At 33.6% G+C, this 12,604-nt stretch overlaps 1 protein-coding gene across 2 annotated transcripts in view; it reads left to right on the top strand.

The window, feature by feature from the left end:
• The first annotated feature begins 3,169 nt into the window (after positions 1-3,169).
• The window catches only part of LOC143055008 (uncharacterized), a 45,674-nt gene continuing 36,239 nt past the window's right edge, over positions 3,170-12,604 (top strand). Inside the window, exons 1-5 of one of the 2 annotated variants that reach the window (XM_076228131.1) lie at positions 3,170-3,221; positions 5,231-5,296; positions 8,250-8,276; positions 9,413-9,445; positions 12,186-12,233. In XM_076228131.1, the coding sequence (XP_076084246.1) occupies positions 3,185-3,221; positions 5,231-5,296; positions 8,250-8,276; positions 9,413-9,445; positions 12,186-12,233 (211 nt within the window). In that variant the 5' untranslated portion in view covers positions 3,170-3,184. The remainder of the gene's footprint in view (positions 3,222-5,230; positions 5,297-8,249; positions 8,277-9,412; positions 9,446-12,185; positions 12,234-12,604) is intronic. The other variant, XM_076228130.1, reaches the window with a different exon arrangement.

The raw sequence follows: 12,604 nt of genomic DNA, 5'->3' as shown, positions 1-12,604 counted from the left end.
AAATTGCAATTGCAAATGTATCATGTGTATGTTAATCTGTAATCTATGAAACAGAATCATTATCCTTGTTTTGCCATATTAGGGACAATGGGTTGACACATTTTCTGAACTTAAAGGAAGAATGTTTTCGTACAGTTTAATGTTTAAAATAATGTGGAAGCTAGAGAATGTTCGAAATCCGTTTTGAAAGGATCAAATACTATCATATTTAAACCAAAAAATAAGACGATTGTTTTATGTTTGATAAGATTGTACTGCCTTATAATAGAAGCACAGTTAAGTCAGAAACCCTATCTCTTTGTTCCATTTATACGTGACAATGAAGACATAACGATTACATATTATATATATGTGTTCCAAACGACAACATTAGATATTTATGTATTCCAAAGTAATTACATCTGCATAGCTAAATAATGGTAACTTCGCCCGGTTGATATTAATACAGCGTTTCTGTCAGGTTCAACACGGTTTATACGTATAAGCATATTGGCGTGTTTAAGTATTTACCGAAAATCTAAGGATTTTCTTATCCCAGGCATAGATTACCTGATGAAGGTAAATCCAGAAAAGCGCTTCAGACGCAAGAAATTATTAAACGTCTTGCTTTCAATTTTTTACATCACTGGGTCGATACATCTGCTGGTGGACTATCAGTCCCCGAGGGTATCATCAGCTCAGTAGGCAGTGCTTCGGTACTGACAAGATTTTACAAACTTTACTAAAAATTGTCCGTTTATAAATTTTGAAATTATTATGAAACTAAGGTTTCAACTCCCTCAGGCAAAGTTGGCTTTAGATGAATTTGGCTATTTATTTTAGGTATTTTTTACACATAGCTCTTCAACAATTTTCGGTACTTATACATCTTCGGATTTCAAATGTCTGGCTTTGAGCGTTCCTGATGAAGGTAAATAGTTCATATAAGGGCATTAAACGCAAGAACTTATTAAACGTTTGTTTTCAATTTTTTACCTTAGCCGTATTTGGCACAACTTTCTGGAATTTTGGATCCTCAATGCTCTTCAACTTTATACTTGTTTGGCTTTATACATATTTAGATATGAGAGTCACTGATGAGTCTTATGTAGACGAAACGCGCGTCGATCGTACTGAATTATAATTCTGGTACATTATGTACCTGATAACTATATAAGTAACTGTTTTATTTCAAATTATGTATAGAAAAAAAATCTGAAAAACGGACAAGCAACCGAAGAAACACATACAAGAACACAAGGACATACACGTTTATTTTGTGACTTTGATTGTAACAACCTGCACTTTCGATTTTTTAGACTACAGGATTTTTTCTAAATATCAGCATGATCAGGAGCAATTTCTCAAGTCACTTTGAAAATAATTGCTTTATTCGTACGCATACATTTCGATAAGCTAGCAATACAAGACTGGTGTGTACAGTTTCGAATGGTTGATTATATCTATAAATAAGAAACATTGTGACCTCGGTTACCTTTAGAAGTTTCTAAACACACCATTGATCCCCATGTGACACCAACTCGTGATCTCGTATGCCGATAGTAACATATATAATGTAAAAACAACCTTAAGTACAGTTTTACTTATATGTGGCGGATTTCATTTAAGTAAATAACAATCGTGAACCTTTTTGTCGGTATTATGAAGACACAAATTGTTATTTGCATAATGTCAAACAGCTATGAGAGGGAGGTTGTCTATAAAACAAATATATGGCTAGCTTTACATCCAATGAAACATAATTAAGAATTAGAGGAAAGCATTTTACAAGATGCATGGAAGACAACATTTTATTTCACCACATAATCAAGCATAACTGAGTGAGAATATTTTCAGGTAGGATTACAATTTCCTACATGAATCACATAAATAATATTTTATAAATGACTCTTCAAATTGAGGTCAAGGTCAAATAAAACCTGCCAACCTTATAACATGTACATCTAAAATGATTGCATGCACACAGTACATTTGATCTATTGATTATATTATCTGAGTAGCACCATAACCCATTAAAATTTAATGTTGATAAATAAACAATGAAAAGGGTGCCAAGGTCATATGAAACCTACAAGACAGATAAGAACGTCTTGTGATCACCCAGTACACTAAATATAGTTAATTTTTCTAATAGTCTCTGAGAAACAAATCTAACTACATTTGTAATACAGTGTGGCATTGATCAATTAACCATGCAAAAAGATAATCGTGACATGTACATCTTACAATCATTCCTGACATTCAATATATAATTGACATATTGCTTACAACAAAAATGTAGCGATTCAATCACTGAGAACTCATCATTGGTGAATGGACAGTAGAAATGAAGTTATGTATGTTTTCCTTACGTAGAAAATGTCAAATTAAACATTGATTTATAACTAGCTATACCTTTCACTTGTATGCAATTCTAGTAAAATTTGTTATCTTCTCCACAATGTTACAACAAAACAAAACAAAAAGGCATAACAGGTACAAATGTAAAAACAGTTGGTACAGTAGTTACTATTGTGTTTTTATCTGAGTCACTATACATTTTCTATAAGAACATACAACTATTTCAACTAAGAAAACCCAAATGGCTTGTAAACAATTAATATACAAAACACTTATGCAAAAATGAAAGTCAAGAAAACAAAAATGACCATAGTACAACAATACATTGGCGGAATGTATAAATACCGCGCCACGCCATAACTATACTACCACAAAAAGGCTTGAAATTTTTAAAGACAAAGAAAAGTAGCACTTTAACACGTAATGAATGATGGGATGAATAACAACGTCAGTACATAAGGAACTCCGACTCATATTAAAATAAGTTTACAATTCACTCGAGCATACTGGTAACTTTTTCCCTGTGTAGTATTTTTAACCTTTTGTATTACTATCAACAAAATATGTCGTATGGTATCTTAAATCTATCCTTTATAACATTTTTTTATGCTACCATTATTCAAAAAATTAAATACAGTTGAAATGAAACTTTTGCAAATTCACATGCGAAATCTAGATAATAGTTTACTTCATTTGTAGGTTCCTGTATTTGATAAGACCGTGGAATTTTCGGTCACGATTTTTCATTAAGTCAACTGAACGTTGTCTGATATGTAGGCCACTTATTCATGCATATCTAACTCTCAATTCATTAACAAAACGTTCCACAGCCTAGCAAACAAATATGAAAGGAGGAAGTCTTCTAGTCATATGTGCATTCGGTACGTATTTAATTTTTTTTCAATTGAAATATGATATGTTTTGCTATGGAGTACATTGACACTTTATTTTCAAGGTGACTTGAGAAATTGCTTTCTGGTAATATGTTTTCAGAGTATTAGTTTATGCACCTGTTTTGATTGATTGCTGATGAACTTTATTTAAATGGGGTCCTGTTTGTTTATCATATAAATACAACGAAAGAGTACGTATATATATATATATATATAGATATAGATACATAGGCAGATGTGGTATTAGTGCCAATGAGACAATTCTTCATCCAGGTAACAAGGTATAGGTCAAGGTACGGCCTTCAACACGCAGCCGCGGCTCACACCTAATAGCAAGTTATAAAGGACCTCGGAATTACTGGTGTAAAACGATTCAAACGAGAAAGTCAACGTTCTAATCTATATAAAAACCAGAAACGTGAAACATGTATGAACTACATAAACAGACGACAACTACTGTACATCAGATTCCTGACTTAGGACAAGTGCAAACATTTGAAGGGATTATGCTCATTTAATATCTGTCCGTTCTATAGGAATGTGTGTATTCATAACCCCTGCAACTTCTTTATCTATACGACAAGACTATCAGTGTAAACAGACATATGGTGAAATGTGTCACTATTACTTGTCTTAAGACACGACATGTAGTCAAGATATCCAAAGGCATCAGGCATCATTTGCTACGTTTTTTTTTTTTATGAAAGTAGGTTGCCGGTATTAAGACTATCTTTTAGGATCAAATTAGTGAATATTTGTAGATTCGAACAACTGGTACAGTAATATTCACATTTGCTGTCATAGGCTCCTGTTTAGAGGAATTCACAGATTACCCGGATTCAAGATTCGAATTGATGTTTAGAAGTTTCGTCAACGCTTAGAACGACAATTATTTGATTTGGTTGAAAAAATGAATATGTGTGTCGCATATAAGTCCATGGACAAATAGTTGCACTTGTAGATGCCACATTTCTAATTTGTTACGTCGATTGTGACATGAAGAACATAATATATCGCTGGATACTTGCTTGCACTAGGTACACCACAGGTGTCATATGCAGATCAAGAACTGTTGGCTATTCCATAGCTCATAAGCTCATCACGGTGTCTTGAAGGGTTTTGTGTTGCTTAACCTTTATCTAACTGTGAAATGCTTCCTCGTTACTGTTTTGTCGTCGATTTTGATTTTGGCAATGATATTTCTGTTTTATTTGATTCGGGATATTTAGTTGTATCTTAAGACAACATACCCAATACACACGTTATCAGCTATAAGTCATCGCACACATGTTATACTATTGCTGCATAAGTAGATCACCTTTTATGATGAAAACAAATGTTGAAAATTCTATCTTGAAAATTATATAAACGCTGAACAGTTCGAAATTGCATTTAAATAAGCAAACATTCATTTGTATTTAGAAAAAAAACCTATTTGCATACATATATCTTTGAACCTGTATAGATGGTGTCCAATAAACCTATATTTTCATTAATCTTTAACATTATACTTTTGTTTTTTTCTAAAAATGACTTATCCCTGCAACAAACGAAAAGACAATTTGTCAAATGCTCAAAAATTTCAGGGGTCAGGAATTCTTATAAACCAAAAAACCAGTATAGTCTGTATATTGAATTATTAAAAGTACTGTTACACATCTGTGTTGAAATGAATCATCATTGATATGGTGATAATTCTAAATTAACTGTTACAAAATCTTTGATGTTGTTTTAAATACTAAGACTTTTTTACCATGTCTACCTCAGGAATATATTACTTTATCTGTATGTTGCAAAACTTCTGGAAATTGTTGGTTCTCAGTGTTCTTCTAATTCGTACTTTATTTGGCCTTTTAACTTTTTTTTCATTGGAGCGTCACTGATGAGTCTTTTGTAGAGGAAACGTGCATTTGGCGTTAATACTTATTTTCAATTCTGGTATAAATGGTGAGTTTATTTGCTATAAATTAACTGTCAGTTTTTACGTTTTTCTATAGGCCTGGTCGTCGTTAGTTCTCAAGACTGGCACTCAAACTGGAACAATCTATTGTCTAGTATTGCAAGTATGTTGACATTTGTTTTACTTGTTGTCGTTATCAAACAGATCAGACTAAGCTGTAATGAACCCAAATCATCATTGTTATGTCGGGATTAAAGCAGTTTAGACGTACACGTGCATGTGAAAAGTAAGAAAAAAAAATACTTAACTCCGAGGAAAGTTCAAAACAGAAAGTCCCTAACCAAATGGCAAAATCAAATGATAAAACACATCAAACGTATAAACAAAAACTGACTTTTCAATGTCTATTATCATAGTTTAACCCATGCTACGTCAATTTTTAAAGACCCAAATGTTGCTAAACACCTATCCGACCTCCATGATAAATATGTTGTTGTCCCAGCAGACAAAGCCCCAAATAACATCGTTTTTGTCTGTAAAAGTCATTACATTAATTGCTTGATAAACGAATTAGGTATAGACAATTCACTTGGAAACTCAACATATACCCTCACGACACTTACCAAAGAGGAAATCCTGGATAATCATAGGTCTGTTCTTTGTTCCTTTGGTATTTCAACCAAAGATGAAGAACTGGATCTTCCATCACTGTATTGGATACCTAAACTACATAAGTGTCCTTACAAACAGCGGTATATTGCTGGGTCTTCCAAGTGCTCCACAAAACCTCTTTCTAAATTATTAACATCCATTTTATCAGCAATCAAAGACGGGCTTCAAAGTTATTGTGAAACTGCCTATTCTAGAGGTGGCGTGAATCAGATGTGGATACTTAAAAATTCCAAAGATCTTTTAGAGTACATACAATCTAACTCTCTTTCATCTTGTAACAGTATTAAAACATTTGACTTCTCTACTCTTTACACAAGTATTCCACATTCCAAACTTAAAGACAAATTAAAAGAGTTGGTATTACTTTGCTTCATAAAAAAGAATGGCCAACGTAGATACAAGTATCTTGTCTTAGGGAGGGATAAATCCTACTTTGTAAAGAATCACTCTGATTCAAACAAAAAATTCTCTGAAACCGATATTATCAAGATGCTTGATTTCTTGATTGACGATATATTTGTTACGTTCGGAGGACGTGTTTTTCAACAGACTGTCGGCATACCAATGGGAACAAACTGTGCCCCTCTACTTGCTGACTTGTTTCTTTATTATTATGAGGCTGACTTCATGCAGGAACTTCTTAGGAAGAAAGATAAGAAGTTAGCAATATCCTTTAACTCTACTTTCCGCTATATAGATGACGTTCTTTCACTAAACAATTCAAAATTTGGTGACTATGTGGAACGCATCTATCCCATCGAATTGGAGATAAAGGATACTACAGATACAGTTAAGTCAGCTTCATATCTTGACTTACATCTAGAAATTGACAATGAGGGTCGGTTGAAGACAAAACTTTACGACAAAAGAGATGATTTCAGCTTTCCAATTGTGAACTTTCCATTTCTAAGTAGCAACATTCCAGCAGCACCTGCATACGGGGTATATATCTCTCAATTGATACGATATTCCCGTGCTTGCATTTCCTATCATGATTTTCTTGATAGAGGGTTACTGCTCACAAGGAAGCTATTAAATCAAGAGTTCCAAATGGTGAAGTTGAAATCATCCCTTCGTAAATTTTACGGACGCCATCACGAGTTGGTTGACCGTTATGGAATAACCATTTCACAAATGATATCGGATATGTTCCTCACGTCGTAACTACAATCCCCTTCCCTTTCATGAATTTGACCTACCGAATTAGACTATTTACCGGATTTGTAATCACATAAGCAACACGACGGGTGCCGCATGTGGAGCAGGATCTGCTTACCCTTCCGGAGCACCTGAGATCACCCCTAGTTTTTGGTGGGGTTCGTGTTGTTTATTCTTTAGTTTTCTATGTTGTGTCATGTGTACTATTGTTTTTCTGTTTGTCTTTTTCATTTTTAGCCATGGCGTTGTCAGTTTGTTTTAGATTTATGAGTTTGACTGTCCCTTTGGTATCTTTCGTCCCTCTTTTTTTAAACAGCTGTAATGAACACGAGTCTATACTGTTATGTCCAGATTAAAATATTGTAGACGTGCAAGTGCATGTGAAATTACCTTTGATACCCTAGTTTGATACTATGTAAGCTGTAGGTATCACACTGTTGTCTTCAATGGAATATTACTTCAAACGTTGTTTGTTTAAACTATAAAACAATGAGCTTTGGCCACAAACTAATGATATTCACATCACCAGCAATAACAATCAATAATGATAATAGTATTGTTATAAAAATGTTATCATATACAGTAAAACATGTATAAACTGAATATTGCAGAAAAAGTTCACATGGCTAAACAAAGCATTGTTTAATTGCAGTTATATCAATATCAAATGTTAACCTTTGTGAATCTGATGACACAGAATATATATATATATAAAAAAAAAAACATTACGTCCCGAAGAAGTTTCGTTTGGTTATGTATAACTGTTATAATATATAAAGGATGAAGACAAACGGCAACATCAATGTTAATGATAAAAATATATCTTTATGAAAATATTGATATTCAAAGGGACGTTAATAATGATAAGGGTGATGAGGTTTGTGGTGTTTTTAATGTTTAGCGGGTAACTTTCAAGTTACTAAATCATGTAACAGATGTTTTACTTATATTCTGGTGACCACGTGGTCAAGAACGTCACGGGTTATTTGGTTGATTAATTTTTTTCAGGACGAAGTTCTATAAAAATGCAACAATAACAAACAAAAATCAGCATCAACAACAATAGCACCATAATTATGATTAACGACATGATTATCCTAATCTTGTCAGCATAATAGTCATCATTATCAGCAGCAGCAGTAGCAGCAGCAGCCGCAGTAGAAGCAGAAGCACAATTCTTTACAAAAGAAATGTCAATTATAATACAAATCATAATATTATCTATAATACATTTGTGATAGAAACGATTATAATCATACCAATATTTATTTTGATAATTGTTTCAGATCAACACAGTAATAGTACACAAGACGGTAAGTCGGTCATTACAATACATATCGTACTGTACGTAAATATCTGTATACCATACAAGCGCACCTGAAATCATTTTTGTTTTAGTGAGGCTCGTGTTCTTTGGTGTCTTTTGTTTTCTATATAGTAGAAATCCCTCTGGTATCTTTCGTCCTTCTTTTAAAATGAGCTTTTGGTTAAATCGTAATTGTATTTTGTTCTTGTTTTGAATATTTATTTTATGCATCAACAATGTATTTATGCTTGCATACTTCTATCCTGATACCAGTTTTACTTGTTTATATTCGTTCGATCGTCTTACAAGCAATTTTACAAGCATGCGAAATAATATCAATACTAAATATTGCAGGTCTCTTTTTACCTTAATTTTATATTATATGATTTGCATATTCGGCAATACGTTTATATGATTGGTACAGAGGGCTTTCGGTGGTGGCTCTTGACGTCATTATATTAATTTCCGATAGACGATTTTGAAGGACTACTTTTTGCAACACATGTAAACAAGATGGCGATGATAAAAACACAAACCGACTCGACGTCAAAAATATTTATTTTCACTTCGCGTTCATCTTATAGTAAACAAGTTTAAACTTTCTAAAAGGCTAAGAACTGTTTCGCTCTATTCTTATTTAAGTAGTATGTGTGCTGGTTTTTAATTTAGTATAATTAAAATGTGATTAGATCTTGATCGACATCAAATAAATTTTATTTAACAGTGTGCATACAACATTTGATGACTTTACATGCTGCAAATTTAAACATTTACAAATAGACACGACTCTGAAGATGTGCCTCGTTGGAGGTGTACTTAGATTGTCAGAAAGAATAAAACGAACACGATTGAACGATTGACAGTTGATCGGAAATGAAATACACGTTGAGATGAGAGGGGTCTGTAAATCTTTCTCTCATTTAAGTCAATTACTATTTTGTTTCCAATAGCTGTTGCTATAATTTCGCAACCAATCAGAATATATATGTGATAAGTTAGTATTTTAGGATGGCGTGTATGACGACTGAATATAATAGCTCTGCATCATGATGCTAAGCAAAAATAATATAACTAATGTACTAGAAGACAATCACATTAAAATTAAATAATGATCACATTTTCAAATTTGTATTTTTGTAACAGGAGGAAAATGTGATCATGAAGACAGGAAAAATCGTAAGTTCTAAATATATTTTCTAGATATCGCCTGAAAATACATCATAGTTTAGAAAAAAGGTAAACGTTTTGCTAAATAAAATACATTTTAGGTTACTAGTAACAACAATTTTGAGAATTTGTTTTACAGAATTCTATACCTTTAAGACAATCCTAACCATTAATCATTTAATCGCAAATCAGTGGTTTTAATCATATATATTGTTTCAATAGGGGACACGAAAAAGTGTTGACCGGTTATTATTTTTTTTTTTTTTTTTTTTTTGCTACTTGATTCTAAAGCCCTTGTTACAACAGATCGTACGATTTTTGTCGTGGAAGATCTATAAAATAGTTTTCGTGGCAATTGCGTGCAAAATGTAAAAAAACATTATTTCGAGTGGTCACATTATCTACTACATGTCCACGATGGTTCTACGATAGGTACACGACAGAACAAAATTGCAATTGTACTGTCGTGGGTTTGTTGCAAGTTGGTAGTGCAACAGACGTATGGTAATTGCAAGTGGGTTTTTTTCTTCAGGTTTTCATGACATGGGATGCGCAAGTTACTATCGTGTAACTATGGTGCCACTGTCGTGCGATTCGATTGTCTATTCTTGTGCTTAAAATAGTTAAATTAAGTGGTCCTTTTTTGTTACATGTATTTTAGGAACCGCCGTTTATGTGAATTCATATTGTTGATCATTAATCTTCCTATCAAAGACATAAGACTGCTTCTAAAGTAATCAAAACATTTAATTTACAATCATCAGTTTAAAGTTGACAAGTATAGTTAACATTTAATAGTCAAGTGTTCAGATTATAGCATTCTGCCATAGAAGTCTTTCTTCCTCAGTGTTAGACAAGTTTTTTGGTTTATATAAACACGAATCTGTTTTCTTTTTTTTTGTTATTTGAGGCCTGGTTGACCTTGTGCATGGCTTTAACAAAGAAATAACACGACGGTTGCCGTATACGGTGCAAGAAATGCTTACCCTTCTGGAGCATCTGATTTCACTCCCGGTTTTTAGTGGAGTTCGTGTCGTTTCTTAATTATTATGTATAACTGGTGATGTAACTATCCTTTGGTTTTGTGAGTCTTTGTGTACTCCTTGGTTTTGATTGTTATTGTCTTTTGACGCCAGGCACCCGGAAAAATATTTGTATGCTCATCAACCCAGTCATGGTCACCCGTGTCGAAGCCGGGATAGTGATCACGCATAAGGTCATGTAACACTATGCATCAACAAGTGCACGTCTCGGAAACAATTGAATGGTGATGAGTAGAAAACACCAAAGGTGAGCCAGGATCTAAACAGGTTTTCCACGATTCGGCGGGCCTTAAGATTCTATAATTAAAAATACGCTCGTCAGGGTCGAGCACCCTTCCTCCGAAAGGTTTCATCATATATTTTAAAGTTTGCACAGGAGGTGTTCCCCCTACCGCTCTCTATGTACACGACGTAACCGTTGTTGTGACGTTATCTACTCAGAGTTCCAATATAAATATCATTGCAAGCAGACGTTCTTATTTCCAAGCCTTAATTGCATCAATGTACTAAACTGCTCAAACTTCAGGCGCCGTTCTATCCGTGGCCAAACCCAACAACGTCCGGCGTTTTGCTGGTTTCTATACTGTTCACGGAATCGAACGAACGTAAAGAGAATACTACCTTGCATTCATATCTTGTTTGAGTCAGGCAAGGCGCCTATTTAGCAGGGCCAAGTGTAATCCTTCTGGTGAATAGCCATCCTCTTTAAACGGCAGACGGTATGTTTTTACAAACATTCATTCCCGCCGAATTGTATTCTTCTATATCAAAAAAGAAAATATGTTGCACAACTAACGTACCACTGTCGTACGACAGACAATCAATGTTGTGCGAGCATCGTACGAAATTTAGTATTAACAAGACAATCGTGCGACAGCCGTGCTACAGATATACGATTGTTGTAATAAGATTGTTCATATTGATACCCACGACAATGTGTTTATCGCACGACAGTCGTATGACTGTGTTAAGACACTCTCACGACAGCCACAAGACACTGACAAGACAAAAAATCGTAGAGCAACACATGCATGTCCACTTTTTGTGTCCCGACACACAAGTGCGCCACGATGCTCAAAATATCATGCGACTGTCGTGCGACTGTCATACGACGATAACAGATGACCCATGATTTCACCAAATGTTATTTCGTGGCGCTGCATAAATGTGTCACGGGTTTGCTGTGGCCAGGGCTTAATTAACATATGTCAATTGAAGTAAACGTTGTACTTTTATTTGTCTCTTTTTTATTTTAGCCATGGCGTTGTCAGTTTATTTTCAATCTATGAGTTTATCTCTCCCTTTGGTATCTTTCGTCCCTCATTTATACAAAAGAAGGGGAATTATGTTAAATACTAAAAAAAGATATAAAAATGTTTGGTTATACAATGCAAGCTGAAAATACCAGCATAATACAAAAGTATTCGATGTACTAAAATTATAAAATGTGTTGCTGAGGACATTCTGACAAGAACTAATCACATACTTGTAGTTTACCAAACAGAATTCACAGATATAAATCCGATCAAAATCATTGATTTCCATTCATTATTTTTATTTTTATTTCAAGCAATTAACAAATTCAGTTTTTTTATCCTTTTCATCAACTATTTCTGCAATTTTTTTAAATTTGGTTTTTGATTTTTAAATTCAAGTTTCAATAGTCCACAAGTTTTTCTTATTTGTGTTTTTGTTTATTTTAACAGATGCTATCGACCTGCTAAATGAATGGATTAAACATAATCATTATGACGGTGAGTGTTGTGTGTTTAAATTGCGTGATTTGTCGTTCGTCTAGGACATTTTGATATGTTAAAGATTGTAAATAGTAATAGATGTCCAGTTTCAAATAATTATAAGCTCAATGCAAACAAATCTGATGTTCAACATGGTATTGTTTTACAAGTGCATTGCAGTGTTTGAAGAAACATGTGTATTGAGTTGTAATTAGGTTTAGGCAAATAACTTTCCTTTTCAGTTATTCCAAAAAAAGTTTAAGTTGAGTATGCTGAATATTTTGATATCTTGTAAACGCCTTAAAAAAATACACAATTTGACAATTTGTGCATCTATGATATAAAAAAGAAAGATAAGATAAAAATTACAGCAGCATTCTAGTTCCATA

Source organism: Mytilus galloprovincialis, chromosome 12, assembly GCF_965363235.1.
Source record: "Mytilus galloprovincialis chromosome 12, xbMytGall1.hap1.1, whole genome shotgun sequence".
Classification (NCBI taxonomy): Eukaryota; Metazoa; Mollusca; class Bivalvia; order Mytilida; family Mytilidae; genus Mytilus; species Mytilus galloprovincialis.
This window is presented reverse-complemented; position numbering and strand designations above follow the sequence as displayed.